Genomic DNA, 18,171 nt, shown 5'->3' with positions numbered 1-18,171 from the left:
CTCCTAGGAAATCGTCAGGTTGAAATGCTATATTTCCAATTTCCTGGACTTCAAACTGGTTGGAAGCTTGTTCCATCTTTCTTCCTTTAAATTTTGCTTTATATCTGCAAAATTGTTTAAAATGCCCAGTCTTACCATAGAGAATGCATTCAGCTCCCCCTGTTGAGCATTCTCCATGGTGATATTGCTTTTTGTGCCACATCTGGAAAATGTTAAAATAGTTGGGAGGGTACTTCCCCTGCACCCCCCACCTTGGGGGTTTTGGCGGGCTTTTTCATGGGCTTTATGGTGGTGGGCCTCCTGACTTTGGGCCTACATATTGGATGGAACCCTCCTGAGCCTCAATGTCTCGCTGAAGTACACCCCGATCCTGCTTTCACAACTCCGTCTGCCTTGTAAACCGTTCGGCCGCCTTTAATGTTAAATTCTCCTTGATTTGCAAGGGGTCTGACAGCGCCTCATCGACTACAGTGTGGTTATGAAAGCTCTGTAGCCACAACTACAGGCCAGTCTGTACAAGTCATTAATAATTGAATCGATGGATTCACCAGGCCTTTGGCTCCTTTGGTTGAATCTCACCCGTTCAATTACCAGATTATTCTTAGGGCTAAAGTAATTATCAAAGGTTCTGAAAACCACCTCCTAGGATGCCGAGGTCTCCTTGACTCTTTGACTCCTTGTCTTGCCAGGACACCATCAGCTATGCCCCCAGTTGCATATAAAAGAATACTGATCTGGTGTTTTTATGCCCTCTTGTAAGCCTAAAACTGTATGGCACCTTCCAAACTGTTGCCTCCAGAGCCCCCATTACTGCCCTTGCTGGGACCTTCAAAGTGTTTGAAGGGCTGTGGAAGGGGTAGTGTCTGTTCAATGGCTGCCAACATTGTGAATGGTTCGTTCACTGTCCTTACCAAGTACATCAGGTTTTTATTCTTTTTTACGAAGTTGAGCTTTTCCTAGGTCTTCACCTGTGGGTTACAAATCTGTGGTCTCAGTTTTCTTAAACTGTGGCCTCCAGCGCTTTCACCATGTTTCGGGCTGCGACCATGGTTTGCGCTGTCAGCGTGTTTTGTGCAGTCACCATGGTTTGGCTTGTTGCCCCTTACTTGTTTGGTCTTCTGGCCAGACGAAGTTTTGCTTAATCTGAGTGACTTGAAGATGGTCAGTATGTAGTTTTTCTTAAAACTGTTTATTTAGAACTATTTACATCCAAGACCTCATGGTTAATGCATTGCTGTCTTCCCAGAAACTTCTGTCTTGCTCTCATGGAGTCTTTTTTTTATTATTCATTCATGGAATGTGGGCGTCGCTGGCCAGGCCAGCATTTTTATTGCCTATCCCTAAATGCCCTTGTTCAGAGGGCATTTAAGAGTCAACCACATTGCTGTGGGTCTGGAGTCACATGTAGGCCCGACCAGGTAAGGATGGCAGATTTCCTTCCCTAAAGGACATTAGATGACTCCTGGTCATCTGACTCTGTTATCATGCAGGCATCATTTCCCAATTAAAATAATCATTGACCATTTACAATTAGCTCTGATCTTCCAGGCTGCACGTCTGAGCTTGACTCATTTCTTGGATTAGTGGGAAATAAGCATCTTATAGCATTTTTTGGCACCGGTGCCCCCTCATTCCTTGCCAACTTGCCTTTTTACACACTCAGGTTTGCTTCAGTGGCAGCACACTCACAAGAACAGATTATCTGGTCAGTTATCTTACTTTCCCTGAATTACAACAGCCCAAAATTGTGATTTGAGCAGGTTTCTTTTTTAACCTGAGCTCTGCTGAAACTTATTTGCATGTTGCAAAATCTGCCATGAACCAGTGCAAACAGGCAGCAGAACTTTTAAGCCTATTCCTTGATATATTCCAGAATGGTTACTTGGTTCTGTTTGTTTGATACTGAAAATGGCTTTAATACAAAAAAAATGAGCACTTTAGTTAAAATATCTAGTCCACCATCTGTGCGTAACCCACATTTAAATAAATAAAAATGACTTTAAAGAACTGTACAGACCATTTGCCAGTTACTTTGCTGTGCAGTAGTCAGCTTCTTTGGAAATTAAGAAAAACAGTCAAATTTTTGAAACATGCCAACTGGTAGCCTTGCACATAAAAAGAGTGCACAAATGGGCACAATTAGCAGAAACTCACAGTGGTGATTCGTTTGATCTGGGGATGTGGCCAGTTTGTGGGTTTCAGGCAAAACTCGTGTTTTAAAGCTCCGTAGCTGTAACTACAGACCAGTCTATACAAGTCATTACTAAATGAATCAAGGCCTTTGGCTCCTTTGGCTGATTCGCACTCGTTCAATGACCAGATTATTCATAGGGCCGAAGTAATTATCGAAGGCCCTCAAAACTTAACTCAAAACTCTTAGGATGCCATGGTCCCCTTGACTCCTTGTCTCGTCAGGACATCATCAGCTTTGGCCCCAATTGCGTTTCAGGCAAAACTCCAAAAGGAACGTGCCAAACAAAAGCATAGCCAAGTAGAAACTCCAAGCCAGTAAATTTACTAAATGAGCCATTGAGGAGACTTGTCTTTCTGTCTCGGTATTTCACTTTCAATAATACCTTCCCACACTGCACATGCAGCATGCCCTCGAGTATCTGGCAATGACAGTTTTAACACAACTACTAATAGTCCCATGAGAACAACTCAGACTCACTGATTACTTTTTCCACACTGATGTTCAGGATATGTTATTATTTAGGAAACTGGTCTTTTTCTTCTTAAAGCTGCTTGCCTTTTGAATTTGGATATGCACGAAGTTTGAACTTTCACATTTGAAAGAAGTACTTGCATTATACAGTGTCTTTCATAATCTCAGGCTGCTCCAAAGCACTTTACAACCAATTAAATACTTTTGAAGTATAATTTAGGAAATGCAGCAGCCAATTTTCACACAGGAAGATCCCACAAATAACAATGTGGTAATGCCTAGATAATCTATTTTGGTGATGCTGATTAAGACATCAAACATTGATTAAACATTAGCCAGGACAAAGGGTAAACTTCTCTCCTCTTCTTTGAAATAGTGCCGTGAATTTTTTATGTCCAGCTGAGAGGAGAGGCGGAACTTCAGTCCAGTACAGTTTCAAAGCGTTACATTTATCGCAGCCTCTAGTCTAAGGGGGGAATTTTATGGCCCCCGAACCAGCATACTTGCAGGTGGGGGGGCAGGGTGGTTGGCTAGGATAGGACAGGTGGCTAGCCTACTGCCTTCCTGCTCACCCCCCTAATAGAGTGGGTGGGTAAGGCATCAGCCAGCTCACCCACCCCAGTGAAGCCCTTAACTCCTCTCCGCCCCCTCCCCCCCTTTTGCTAGGGTCCCTGAGCCCTCCTGAACAAGAACCCTGGACTTACCTCTACATCCAGTCAGCAATTCTCAGATCTTCTCAGCACTACCTGTAGTCCCAGCACCGATCGCTACTGAGTTCTGGCGCTGCTGGGACTACTCAGCGGCTGGCCAATCTGATTGGCCAGCAGCTCTTGAGGGTGGGACTTCCTTTCCCAGACGGGCAGAAGTCCCACAATGACCTCGTTAAGGCCACCCCCAGCTTATTGCTGCGGTGCAGCCTTTTTTAAAGGCAATAATAAGCAATAATGGCTTGTGAGCATCAAGCAATAGGCAACCTCCCCAACAATAAAATTCAGCCCTAAATGTCTTGCCCCAGAGTTTAAATACTAAAAAACAAATAAATGTTCTTTCTGGGGAGGGATGCCAAATGGTGAGGAATATATCCCTGTCAGTGAGACTTGCTGGTAAAGCATTGTTCAAATGTATTTATATTGTACAATTTCTTGGATGAATGGATACATTTTAGTAGAAATATATTTTTTATTCATTCATGGGATGTGGGCATCACTGGCTAGGCCGGCATATTTTGCCCATTCCTAATTGCTCTTGAGAAGGTGGTGGCGAGCTGCCTTCTTGAACCACTGCAGTCCATGTGGTGCAGGTACACCCACAGTGCTGTTAGGGAGGGAGTTCCAGGATTCTGACCCAGCAACAGTGAAGGAAAGGCAATATATTTCCAAGTCAGGATGGTTAGTGACTAGGAGGGAAACTTCCAGCTGGTGGTGTTCCCATGTGTCTGTTGCCCTTGTCCTTCTAGATGGTAGTGATCATGGGTTTGGAAGGTGCTATGTATGAAGCCTTGCTGAGTTCCTAGAGTGCATCTTGCAGATGGTACACACTGCTGCTACTGTGCGCCGGTAGTGGATGGTGTGCATATTTATGGATGTTTATGCCAGTCAAATGGGTTGCTTTGTCCTGGGTGGTGTCAAGCTTCTTGAGTGTTGTGGGAGCTGCACTCATCCAGGCAAGTGGGGATTATTCCATCACACTCCTGACTTGTGCCTTGTAGATGGTGGACAGGCTTTGGAGAGTCAGGAGGTGAGTTACTCGCTGCAGGATTCCAAGCCTCTTGTAGCCACAGTATTCATATGGCTAGTCCAGTTCAGTTTCTGGTCAATTGTAACCCCCCAGGACATTGATAGTGGGGCATTCAGTGATGGCAATGCCATTGAATGACAAGGGACAATGGTTAAATTCTCTCTTGTTGGAGATGGTCATTGCCTGACACTTGCGTGGCACGAATGTTACTTGCCACTTGTCAGCCCAAGCCTGGATATTGTCCAGGTCTTGCTACATTTGGACATGGACTGTTTCAGTATCTGAGTCATCGTAGATGGTGCTGAACATCGTGCAATCATCAGCGAACATCCCCACTTCTGACCTTATGATGGAAGGAAGGTCATTGATGAGCAGCTGAAGATGGTTGGCCGAGGACACTACCCTGAGGAACTCCTGCAGTGATATCCTGGAGCGAGATGACTGACCTCCAACAACCACAACCATCTTCCTTGGTGCTGGGTATGACTCCAACCAGCAGAGTTTCCCCCTGATTCCTATTGGCTTCAGCTTTGCTAGGGCTCCTTCACAGAATTACAGAATTGTTATGGTGTTGAAGGAAGCCATTCGGCCCATCGTGTCTGCACCAGTTCTCTGAGCATTTCAACTTAGTGCCAATCTCCTTCCTTTTCCCCATAAGCCTGCACATTGTTCCTATTTAAATAATTATCCAATGCCCTCTTGATTGCCTCAATTGAACCTGCCTCCACCACACTTCAGGCAATGCATTCCAAACCCTAACCACTCACTTGTGTGAAAAAGTTTTGTCTCCTCTCATTTGCTTTGTTTGCAAAACATTTTAAAACTGTGCCCTATGGATCTGTTTACGAGTGGGACCAGGTTCTCCTTATCTACTCTGTCCAGACCCCCTCATGATTTAGAAAACTTCTATCAAGTCTCCTCTTAGCCTTCTCCTCCCCAAGGAAAACAGTCCCAACTTCTCCAATCTTTCCTCATAACTGAAGTATCTCATCCCTGGAACCATTCTCATAAACCTCTTCTGTGCTCTCTCCAATGCATTCACATCCTTCCTATAGTGTGGCACCCAGAACTGTACACAATACTCCAGCTGAGTTCTAACCAGTGTCTTTTATAAGTTCACCATAACCTCCCTGCTGTTGTACTCTATGCCCCTATTAATGAAGCCTAGAATACTGTATGTTTTAGAAACATCTCTCTACCTGTCCTGCCACCTTTTAATGACTTATGTACATATACACCCAGGTCTCTCTGCTCCGGTACACCCTTTAGAATAGTATCCTCTATTTTACACTGTCTCTCCATGTTCTTTGTACCAAAATGAATCACCTCACACTTCTCCGCATTGATCTTCATCTGCCACCTATCTGCCCACTCCACCAATGTATTAATGTCCTTTTGAAATTCTACACTGTTCTCCTCAGTTTACAATTCTCCCAGGTTTTGTGTGTTCTACAAACTTTGAAATTGTCCCCTGCACACCAAGATCTAGATCATTTATATCAGGAAAAGCAAGGGTCCCGGGGAACTCCACTACAAACCTTTTTCCAGCCCGAAAAATACTCATTAACCATTACTCTGTTTCCTATCCCTCAGCCAACTTTGTACCCATGTTGCTACAGCCCCTTTTATTCCATGACTTATAACTTTCCTCCAGTCTGTATGGCATTGCATCGAACGCCTTTTGAAAGTCCATATGCACCACATCAACAGCCTTGCCCTCATCAACCATCTCTGTTACCTCTTCAAAAAACTGCAGCAAGTTAGTGAGACACGATTTTCTTTCAACAAGTCCATGCTGACTCTTCTGAATCAATCCACATTTTTCCATGTGACTATTAATTCTATCCCAAATAATTGTTTCTAGAAGTTTCCGCAGCACCGAAGTTAAATTCACTGGTCTGTAATTGCAGGGTATATCTTTACAACCTATTTTGAACAAGGGTGTAATATTTGCAATTCCCCAGTCCTCTGGTAGCTACCCCGAATCCAGGGAGCATTGAAAGATTATTGCCAGTGCCTCTGCAATTTCCACTCTCACTTCCTTCAAGATTCTTGGATGCATCTCATCCGGTCCCGGTGCCTTATCAACTTTAAGTACTGACAGCTTATCCAATACCTTCTCCTTATCAATTTTAAACCCTTCTAGTGACTGAGTTTCCTCCTCTGTCATCATGGCCTGGGCAGCATCTGCCTCGTGTGTAAAGACAGATGCAAAGTATTCATTTAACACCTCAGCCATGCCTCTTGCCTCTGTTTGAATCCCCTTTTGGGTCCCTAATTGGCCCTACTCCACCTTTTACCACCCTTTTACTATTGATGTGTTTAAAGAGTACTTTTGGATTTCTTTTCATGTCAGCTGCCAGTCTTTTTTCATAATCCTTTTTGTTTCTCGATTTGCTTTTTCACATCCCTTCTGAACCTTCTGTATTCAGCTTGGTTCTCAACTGTATTTGCTACCTGACACCTGTTGTAAGCACACTTTCTCATCTTTAACTTTAATTTCTATCTCCTTTGTCATCCAGGGAGCTCTGGATTTCTTTGTCCTACCCTTCCCTTTTGAGGGAACATACCTTGACTGTGCCCAAACTATCTCTTCTTTGAAGGTAGCCCATTGCTCAGCTACTGTTTTTCCCGCCAACCTTTGGTTCCAGTCTATCCAGCCCAGTTCAGTACTTGCCCCATTTCAAGTCCGCTCTCTGCCAGTTGATTATTCTTACTCTGGATTTACCAACGTCATTTTCCACCGTCATCCTAAAACTTATGGTACAATGATCACTGTCCCCTAAATATTCCCCCACTGTCACTTGAGCTACTTGGCCCACCTATTTCCTAAGAACCAGTCCTAACAGTGCCTCCTTTCTTGTTGGACTGAACACATACTGCTGTAGGAAATTCCCCTGAACACAATCTAGGAACACTTGTCCCTCACTGCCCCTTACACTACCACTATCCCAGTCTATATGCAGGTAATTAAAGTCCCCCATTATAACTACTCTACAATGTTTACACCTCTCTGTAATTTCCTTGCAGATTTGTTCCTCTAATTGCACCCTTGTTATTCCTTGATGTCGCACTCGGTCAAATGCTGCCTTGAGGTCAAGGGCAGTCACTCTCACTTCACTTCTGGAGTTCGGCTCTTTTGTCCATGTTTGAACCAAGGCTGTAATGAGTGGCTGAGTGGCACTGGTGGGACCCAAACTGAGCATCAGTGAGCATTTATGCTAGCTGCACAACAAGTTATTAAAATGTAGTGCATCTGCAGCAATTATAGGGATGGAGGAGTAAATAGAATGTAGTCCCAGCCCTATTGCTGAATAAATTATCAAATGGAAAATTGTTGAATAGCAGCCTGGAACCTCACATTTGCGCTACAATGCTCCACTTCTCAACTTAATGTAGACTGGTGGTATTAGTGGAAAAAACATTATTTTGCTTAGCTCTGACCATCTAAGGTTATTATACAAGAAGTCTTCTTGAAACTTGCTAGTTGTGCCATACTTAGATAAACCTTCATATTCTAAAGGAGAAATCCTGTAAGTCAGTGATAGCTATAGTTTCAGCTTCTGGTGTAATAGCTCACATTCATTGTTTTGACACTGCTTTTTAAAAAAAAAATGGTTAGGCAAATGGATCAAAGAGTTTTTCAGTACAAGTGAATAGATTAATTTTCCATCGTGCCATATCTTGCGTCTGAACAAAGATGCCACTCATCCTTTTTGCAATATTGAGCAGGTATAGGTTGGACCTATACCCATTGGGGTTTGGAAGATGAGAGGTGATCTTATTGAAACATAAAAGATCCTGAGGGGACTCGAAAGGCTAAATGCTGGGAGGATGCTTCCACTTATGGGGAAGACTAGAACTAGGGAACACAGTGTACGAATAAGATGACTCCCTTTTATGACGGAGATGAGGCGAAAACTTTTCTTTCGGAGGGTTGTTAGTCTGTGGAATTCTCTTCCCCAGAAAGCAGTGAAGGCTGGATCACTGAATTTATTCAAGACAGAGTTAGCCAGATTTTTGATAGACAAAGGAGTCAAAGGTTATAGGGGGGGCAGTCAGGAAAGTGGAGTTGAGACCACAATCAGATCAGCAGTGATCTTATTGAATGGCGGAGCAGGCTCTAAGGGACAAATGGCCAACTCCTGCTCCTAGGTCCTATGTTCCTATGTAATTTGAATTTAGATAAACCTGTACTGTCATTCAAGATAATTTTGATAGCAAACTGACTTCATATTGCCCCTTTTGTAGCTCAGTGTTTAGATTACCAGTGTCAGCTCTGGATAACAAGTATTCAACAGTTATTTCATAAACATTTAGGAAAGAATAATATTATTTCATAATGCAGGTTAATGTATTAAATTTTCCGGTATAACAGATCATTTCTGGATTCATTTATTTGCCCAGATTTTAGCAGCCGATGAACAAAAATCCACAGTGTCAATGGAGGGCAGAAGGTTGAAATTGTAATGCAGAAGAATTTTAATGGGATCCCTTGTGGTGAACAAACTGTTTGCTTTGTGCAGTCATTTCCATTCTATAAATAACATAGGAAGTCCAAGGAATTAATTGACACCAGAATAATTGGCCTTTTTTTCCAAAACAAATTTCCCCATTAGCAACCTGACTGCTTCCTGGCCTCTCGACTGTGATTCCGTGGTTATGTACTGATGTACCAAATTTTAGCTCGGGCCTTACAGTGAGTAGCTGATCTCACCTGAAGCTCCAACGGAATGCTGCTCTGTTGGTTCGTCTTTGTATTATGATACAGAACAAGGTTTAAAAATGGCCAGTTTAATTGTTTTGAATCTCTAAGTTTGGCCACCAGGTGAGCAGAAAGTTTGTTTCCAGAATCAAATAGCCAGCTATCATTCACTAATCAGATTCATGTGTGAAAATTGCCCATTTGTAGAAGGTATTAATTAAGAGGCTACTATGGAATCATACCCTATAATATCAAAAGAGGAGATACAACAAGAGATTTTGTTTGGCAGTGGCCAGACAGCACACTCACCTTTTAATTAAGGATGGTAAGCGGGCTCCCAAGGCTGGATGGCTAATAGTAGACCCTTGAGCACAGAACGGCAGCCCCATTGTCAGAGGTGGGCACTGCTGATGTAGGTAAAAAAGAGAGGGCACATCAAAATTGAGGCACTATCTAAAAGTTCCTAAAATATACTCAATAAAAGCTGGCCACAGCTGCAGGAGTGCCATTGTGCAGTGGAAATCCCTCCAGTGGGTGTCTTGTGGCCATTTACTGGTCACGGAATGGAGGGGGTGGCCGGCTGTGATTGTCCTCCTACCGACTGGAAAATTCCAGGCTGTAGCAGAGGGCCCTTTAATAGGCTTAACTACCTGCTGCTTGTTGGCCATTTTACCCCTGAACTGGCATGTTCCAAAATGGCTCAGAGGCAGAAAGAGCTGGCCGTGTCAGGAAATTGGGGACAAGGCTGTCTCAGGCCGAGTTCCCTTTGGAAATCCAAAATTCTGCCCCATATGCCAGATGTAATTATTCTTAAAAACAATTTTTAAAAAGGGAGAGGGAAATTTTGAATTAAGTTTTAAATTTGTGAGCAGTTGTAACTGCCCTTTAACCTCAGCACTTTATAAGTAATTACATTAACCTGGATTTGCCTTTTTCAAACAATGTTAAAAGCAGAGGCCAGGTTAACTTATAAATATTAGAACTACATTCCAAACTATGGATTGTGTATGAATGATGCCAAAGAGAATGTCATTTTCTAATAAAATAATGTTCCATTGCTCCATTAAAAAAAAAACAAGCTGTGGAAAAATGCAATTGAAATAAATATAAATACTGTAGCAGGTCAGAGGCTAGGAATTCTGTGGAGAGTAACTCACCTTCTGACTCCCCAAAGCCAGTCCACCATCTACAAAGCACAAGTCAGGAGTGTGATGGTCAGGAGGATGAGTGCAACTCAAGAGGCTTGACACCGTCCAGGACAAAGCAGTCTATTTGATTGGCACCCCATCCACAAACATTCACTCCGTCCACCACCGACGCACAGTGGCAGCAGTGTGTACCATCTACACGATGCACAGCAGGAATTTACCAAAGCTCCCTAGGCAGCATCTGCCAAACCTACGACCACTACCACCTAGAAGGACAAGGGAAGCAGATACATGGGAACACCACCACTGGGAAGTTCCCCTCCAAGACACTCACCATCCTGACTTAGAAATATATTGCCGTTCCTTCACTGTCGTTGGGTCAAAATCCTGGAAATCCCTCCCTAACAGCACTGTGAGTGTATTTCTCACAATTCTATATTTGTTCACTGTTGCAATCATTAGTTTATTTTTTGAAGATTTCTAAACATCTGATTGTTTAAATAGTTTTTGTTTGACTTTTGTGGAACACGCAGATTGTATGTGATGCCTGCACAAATTAAATTATAGAAAGCTGCTGCAAACTTGGCCAGCATCAGGAACACTAACAGGTCAGTCCGAAGCACAAGCTCTCTTTAATGGAACTGCTCTGAAATGCATTTAATCTACTTCCCCATCGCTGTTCCTTCACTGTTGCTGGGTCAATATCCTGGAACTCCCTCCCTAACAGCACTGTGGGTGTACCTACACCACATTGACTGCAGTGGTTCAAGAAGGCAGCTCCACCACCACCTTCTCAACGGCAACTAGAGATGGGCAATAAATGTTGGCCTAGTCAGCGATGCCCGCAACCCATGAATGAATTTTTTTTAAAAAGTCTAGTCTTTTTATTTATCAATGAAAATCTTCATTGCTTGTATTGCATACTGTGACTCATATTCCCTTCGTTGCACTTCTCCTTTCTTCTAGAAGGTGGATTTTAGTGAAATGAGTCAAACTGTAAATCAACAAATTTATTTTACTTATATATGAACAAGCAGAACATAGTTTACATCAAGTTTTAATTTATGTGTAATGATCCTCATAACTGAAAATAACACAGCGTGTAACGTCATGCCTGTTAGTGGACTAAATTAATTTTACTAAATGACTAAATTCCCAAAGCTAGTCAGTTCCTACCCCCAAGAAGAGGCATTTTTCTCTCTCTTTGGGACTTAACCAACATTTATTGCCCATCTCTAGTTGCCCTTGAAAAGGTGGTGGTGAGCTGCCTTCTTGAACTGCTGCAGTCCATGTGGTGTCGATACACCCACAGTGCTGTTGGGGAGGGAGTTCCAGGGTTTTGACCCAGCGACAGTGATGGAATAACGATATATTTCTAAGACAGGATGGTGAGTGGCTTGGAGGGGAACTTCCAGCTGGTGGTGTTCCCATCTACCTGCTGCCCTTGTCCTTCTAGATAGTAGTGATCATGGGTTTGGAAGGTGCTGCCTAAAGAGCCATGGTGAATTCCTGGAGTGCATCTTGTAGATGGTACACACTGCTGCTACTGTGTGTCAGTGGTGGAGGGAGGGAATATTTGTGGATGTGGTGCCAATCAAGCGGGCTGCTTTGTCCTTGATAGTGTCAAGCCTCTTGAGTGTTACTGGAGCTGCACTCATCCTCCTGACCATAACACTCCTGATTTGTGCCTTGTAGATGGTGGACAGGCTTTGGGGAGTCAGGAGATGAGTTACTCGCCACAGAATTCCTAGCCTCTGACCTGCTCTTGTAGCAACAGTATTTATTTTAATTGCATTTTTCATATTTCTGCAGACTGTGTCCTAAATTGTCTGGAAGTCAAAGACTTGGAGCAGGAATTTTGTTTTTTGGTTAAGTCTCCAAAGTCCTGACCCCGCATTGCAACAACACCTGAGAATGGCCAATCAATGGCCAGTGTACTGTTCAATTAAGGGGGTTGGGTGGATTCCTGAGGCTGGAGGACCAGTAGGAGGCCCTCCAGCACTAAGGGTGGTGGCCTCATTGTCAGAGGTGGGAGCTGCTGACATTGGTAAGAGAGTGTGAGAGAAAGAGCACCCCAAGATGGCGACACCCCTGAAGACTTTTTTTAATCACTGTATTGTTACAGTGTAGTAGGAGGCCATTCAACCCATCGAGTCTGCGCTGGCTCTCTGAAAGAGCATTCCACCTAGTCCCATTAGCCTGCCTTACCCTCGTAACTGGGCACATTCTCTCTTTTCAGGTAGCAATGCAATTCCCTTTTGATTACCTCGGTTGAACCTCACCCCACCACCTTCCTTGGGGCAGAATTCTCCAGTCGGCAAGTGGGGGTGGAGCCTGCTCGCCGACATGTAAAATGAAGCGCGGTGACGTCGGGCGGGCGTCCCGATGTCACCATTTGTCGTTTAGATTTCCAGTTCGGTGGGCGTCGCCCGCCGAACTGTCAAAGGCCTATTAAGGCCATTTAAATAGTAATTAATTCAATTAGCTGAGCTGCCCATCCAACCTTATGATTGGCGGACAGGCGAAGAGCCCAGGCGACCTTCGCATTTTTCATGAAACCTCATCCACGGGCGGGATGAGGTTTCATGAAGTGTTTTAAAAGTCAAAAAAAAAATAAAACAGTGTCACATGAGGGGACATGTTTTAAAAGTTTTTATTTCCCTTTATTTAAATTTACACATGTCAAACTGATCTCCCTGAGGCACCTCCGTGCCTCAAGGAGATCTCTGCGCTCTTTAGTGCACATGTGTTAAAGAGTGCAGGGAACGACCCGGAATTCTCCCCCACCCGCACAGGGAGCGCAGAGCGCATTCCGGGTGAGCTTCACGCTGGGCGGGCCTTAATTGGCCCATCCACATAAAATGGCGGTGCGTCCCCGATCAGGGGGAAAATTCAGCCCAGGAAGTTTGTTCTAGACTCCAACCACCCTCTGGGTGAAAAAATTTTTCCTCACATCACATTTACTTCTTTTGCCAATTATTTTGAATCTGTGCCCTCTACTTCTTGATGTCCTCTTGAGTGGGAACAGTTTCTTACTATTTACTCTGCCCATACCCCTCAGGATCTTGAATACCTCTATCAAGTCTCCTCTCAGCCGCCTTTTCTCCAGAGAAAACAGTCCCAACCTCTCCATTCTATCCTCATGGCTACAGTTCTTTATCCCTGGAATCATTCTTGTGAATCTCCTGTGTTCTCTCCAATGCCTTCACATCCTCCCTCAAGTATGGCGCCCAGAACTGGACGCAGTACTCCAGATGAAGCCTAACTAGTTTCTTATACAAGTTCAACATGATCTCCTTACTCTTATACTCAATGCCCCTATTAATAAAGCCTAAGATACTATATGCTTTATTAACTGCTCTCTCAACATGCCCTACCATCTTCAGTGACCAATGTATGTATACTTTGAGGTCCCTCTGTTCCTGCACCTCCTTTAGAGGCTCTCCCTTTATTTTATACTGTCTCACCGTATTTTTCCTGCCAAAATTAATGACATCACAATTCTCTGCAACATTTCCAATTTTCGTATCATTATTATGCCCTGCACACCACAGTCATTAATATATATCAGGGAGAGCAAGGGTCCCAACACTGACCCCTGTGGAACTCCACTACAAACCTTCCTCCAATCTGAAAAGCAACCATTTATCACTACTCTGTTTCCTATCACTCAGCCAATTTCATATCCAAGTGTCGACTTTCCCTTTTATTCCATGAGCTAGAATTTTGCTCACAAGTCTGTTGCATGGCACTGTATCAAATGCCTTTTAAAAACTCATATCAACAGATTTTCCCTTGTCAACCTTTTCAAAAAGCTCCAGCAAGTTAGTTAAACATGATTTTCGCTTAATAAATCCGTGCTGGCTTTTCTTAATTATCCTGCACTTGTCTAAGTGATGATTGAATTTATCCCATACTATAGTTTCCATAATAAAGATGAGAGTTATGTTGGCCAGAATGGAATGCTCTTCCAGAGAGCCAGTGAAAACGTGATGGGCCAAATGGCCTCCTTCTGCACTGTAAAGATACTGTGATTCATAGGGGTCTGTGCGGTCACAACTGTGTCCATCTTGCAGTCACAACCACCTCGGTGGGGAGGCGTGAGGGGGTGTGTTTAAAAAAAAAGTTACTTTGAGTGCTGGTCCCCCAGTCTGCTAACAGGTGCTTGACTCCAGGCTTTAACTGGGATTTGGCCATTGTGGGGAATCCTGACTACCACCTGGAAAATTCCATTTGGTGCCACTACCCAGTACCCTTAAAATGCTCTTTAAGGGCATTATCCTGCTGCTGGTGTTCTACATATAGAGGGCCCTACCAGTGGAAAAGGCCACCATGCGCGAAGAATCCCCTGCCCTCCACACTGATCCCTCACAACACTAGGGTCTGCCTGCCTGGACCTGGTGAGACAGCCCCACTTCCCTTGGTTCTGGGGCCTTGATGGCTGCTCCTCCTCCTGGGCTTCCTGCAGTACCAACAGTGACCACTGCTCCACAGTGGTGCTGCTGCTACTGAAGAGTTGCCAGGCTCTGATTGGCCAAGAGCTCTTGGAGATGGATTTATGTCATGAAGGTCCAAGGAGCCCCAATGGCAGGCAATCAAGTGCCTGTCCAGGTTTAAATATCACTGGGGCTCCAAGAATGGCCTCGGCGGGGCTGCGGGCCACCATTAATTTCAGTCCACTGGGTGGAAAATCCTGCTGTAAACCCATACACTACCATTCCCAATATCTATCAGTGCAAAAGAAAAGGCTGAAGCCAGAAGTGCCGAGTGAATGATCCATCTCGGCTTCCTCTGGAGGTCCCCAGCATCACGGATGCCCGTCTCCAGTCAATTTAATTAACTTCTCATGATATCAAGAAATGGCTGAAGACATTGAAGGCATGGATGCTGCAAAGGCAATGGGCCCTGACAACCAAAGGCAATAATACTGAAGACTTCTGGTCCAGAACTAGCTGTGCCCTTAGCCAAGCTGTTCCAGTACAGTTACAAAATTGGCATCTACCCAGCAATGTGGAAAATTGCCCAGGTATGTCCTGTACACAAAAAGCAGGATAAATCCAACCTGGGCAATTACTACACTTGATGATTAGCAAAGTGATGGAAGGTGTAATTGACAGTGCTATCAAGCAGCACTTACTTAGCAATAACTTGCTCAATGACTCAGTTTGGGTTCTGCCAGGGCCACTCAACTCCTGACCTCGTTACAGCTTTGATCCAAACATGGACAAAAGAGATAAAAACAAAAACAAACCCAAACCTCCCTGTCACTTGCTATTTTAACACTCCACCCTGCTTTCTTGCCCACATGTCTGTCCTTGGCTTGCTGCATTGTTCCAGTGAAGCCCAACGCAAACTGGAGGAACAGCACCTCATCTTCCGACTAGGCACTTTACAGCCTTCCGGACTGAATATTGAATTCAACAACTTTAGATCTTGAACTCCCTCCTCCATCCCCACCCCCTTTCCGTTTCTTCCCTCTCCCTTTTGTTTTTTTCAATAATGTATGTAGATTTTTCTTTTCCCACCTATTTCCATTATTTTTAAATCTATACCTGTAATGCCCTGTCAGTCTTTCCACCCCACCCCCACTAGAGCTGTACCTTGAGTGTCCTGCCATCCATTCTTAATTAGTACATTCCCTTAGATAATATCACCACCTTTAACACCTCTTTGTTCCTTTGTCTGTGACATCTTTTGATTATCTGCTCCTATCACTGCTTGCTTGTCCCTACAACCACCAGCCCCCCCCCAACTTCTCTCCCCCCCCCCACCTTAAAGCAGCTTATATTTCACCCCTGTCCTAATTTTACTCAGTTCTGTTGAAGGGTCATGAGGACTCGAAACGTCAACTCTTTTCTTCTCTGCCGATGCTGCCAGACCTGCTGAGTTTTTCCAGGTAATTCTGTTTTTGTTATGGACAAAAGAGCTGAACTCCAGAGTTGAGGTGAAAGTGACTGCCCTTGACATCAAGGCAGCGTTTGACCGAGTATGGCATCAAGGAGCCCTGGCAAAACTGAAGTCAATGAGAATCAGGAGGAAAACTCTCCACTGGTTGGAGTCATACCTAGCACAAAGGAAGATGGTAGCAGTTGTTGGAGGTCAGTCATCTCAGTTTCAGGACACCACTGTAAGAGTTCCTCGGGGTAGTGTCCTTGGCCCAACCATCTTCAGCTGCTTCATCAATGACCTTCCTTCCATCTTAAACTCAGAAGTGGGGATGTTTGCTGATTGCACAAATGTTCAACATTAACTCAGATACTGAAACAGTCCATATCCATATGCAGCAAGACCTGGACAACATTCAGGTTTGGGCTGACAAGTGGCAAGTAACATTCATACCACACAAGTATCAGGAAATAACCAACTCCAACAAGGGAGAACCTAACCACCTCCCCTTGACATTCAATGGCATTACCACTGCTGAATCCCCCTCTATCAGCATCCTGAGGTTACTATTAACCAGGAGCTAAACTGGATCAGCCTCATAAATACTCCGGCAACAAGAGCAGGTCAGAGGCTGTGATTTTGCAGCAAGTAACTCAACTTCTGACTCCCCAAAGCCTGCCCACCATCTACGAGGCTCAAATCAGGAGTGTGATGCAATACTCCACTTGCCTGGATGAGTGCAGCTCTAACAACACTTAAGAAGCTTGACACCATCCAGGACAAAGCAGCCATTTGATTGGCACCCCATCCACCACCTTAAACATTCACTTCCTCCATCGATGAACAGTAGCAGCAGTGTGTACCATCTGCAAGATGCACCGCAGCAACTTGCGAAGGCTCCTTCCAAACCAGCAACCTCTACCACCTCGAAAGACAAGGGGAGCAGATGCATGGGAACACCACGTGCAAGTTCCCCTCCAAGCCACACACCATCCTAACAAAATCCTGGAGCTCCCTTCCTAACAGCTCTCTGGGTGCACCTACACCACCTGTTCTGCAGCGGTTCAATAAGGCAGCTCAACACCACCTTCTCATAGGCAATTACAGATGGGCAATAGGTGCTGGTCTGGCCAGCGATGCCCACGCCTCATGAAAGAATTTTTAAAAATCTGATACATTATGCTGCACCATTTGGATATTTGTGAATACATGGTTGTTTCACTACTTCTTGGCTTTTAGCTGGAAAACTTACAAACCACCTAAAAGACTAATGAATTAATGGATCGCATTGTGTAAAAACTTAGTTTGAGATACGGGTTGTCAATGCACGCATTGTCAGCGGCTGAGGCAAAATTCTCGTTTTTGTGTTGCACCAAATTAGCAATAGACTAAAAATGTACAATCTCAGACTGGAAGGATCCCTTAGTGAAACAAGAAAAGACAGCTATTTTGTTGTGGTATGTGAATTGGCTGCGGCTGTGTTTTTTTTTAGTCAACTGAGTCTTTAAAAGAATTTGACACTATTTACATTTTTGTCAATGGCGAATTGAGGGTGAGTTAGAATCCTGGGCTCAGATACATTTGAAAGTAAATGAAGATTAATCAAAATAATTTCACTTGAGATTCATAACAGCCGTTTAGTTTCACCTCATCTGGAATGATTAAGAAACATTGTTTGCATTGATTTTTGCCTTTAGATAGAAGATACTTGAAACAATCTGTGCTAACAGCTGAAGTCTGGATATTCAAGCTGCATTTATGTTGTAAATGGTAGATCTTTATGATAAACATTTGTGATATGATGCACATTACATATGTTTATGGTTCATTTATGTCTTTTTAATTTTGGACACAGGCCAGGTGATTACTGCTGGTATTTTTGAAATTTTAAATGGAAATGACTTCAGAGATTTGCAACGGAGAGTGAATGGAGAGCAGCAGACCGGAGTGGCTCCTGCTGATTACGATGACAACTACCTCGGTGAGACTTGCTCAATGACTTATAAAAACACACAATAAACAGAACCAAG

At 43.9% G+C, this 18,171-nt stretch overlaps 1 protein-coding gene across 1 annotated transcript in view; it reads left to right on the top strand.

Annotated features, from left to right (window-relative positions):
• Nucleotides 1–18,171, top strand: part of itga8 (integrin, alpha 8) — a 277,429-nt gene that overhangs the window by 25,527 nt on the left and 233,731 nt on the right. The window contains exon 7 of the mRNA XM_078538452.1: nt 17,997–18,122. Coding sequence (XP_078394578.1) covers nt 17,997–18,122 — 126 coding nt within the window. The remainder of the gene's footprint in view (nt 1–17,996; nt 18,123–18,171) is intronic.

Source organism: Cetorhinus maximus, chromosome 3, assembly GCF_964194155.1.
Source record: "Cetorhinus maximus chromosome 3, sCetMax3.hap1.1, whole genome shotgun sequence".
NCBI classification, from domain to species: Eukaryota; Metazoa; Chordata; class Chondrichthyes; order Lamniformes; family Cetorhinidae; genus Cetorhinus; species Cetorhinus maximus.
Note: the sequence above shows the minus strand (reverse complement) of the source record. Positions and strands in the feature narration are given on the sequence as shown.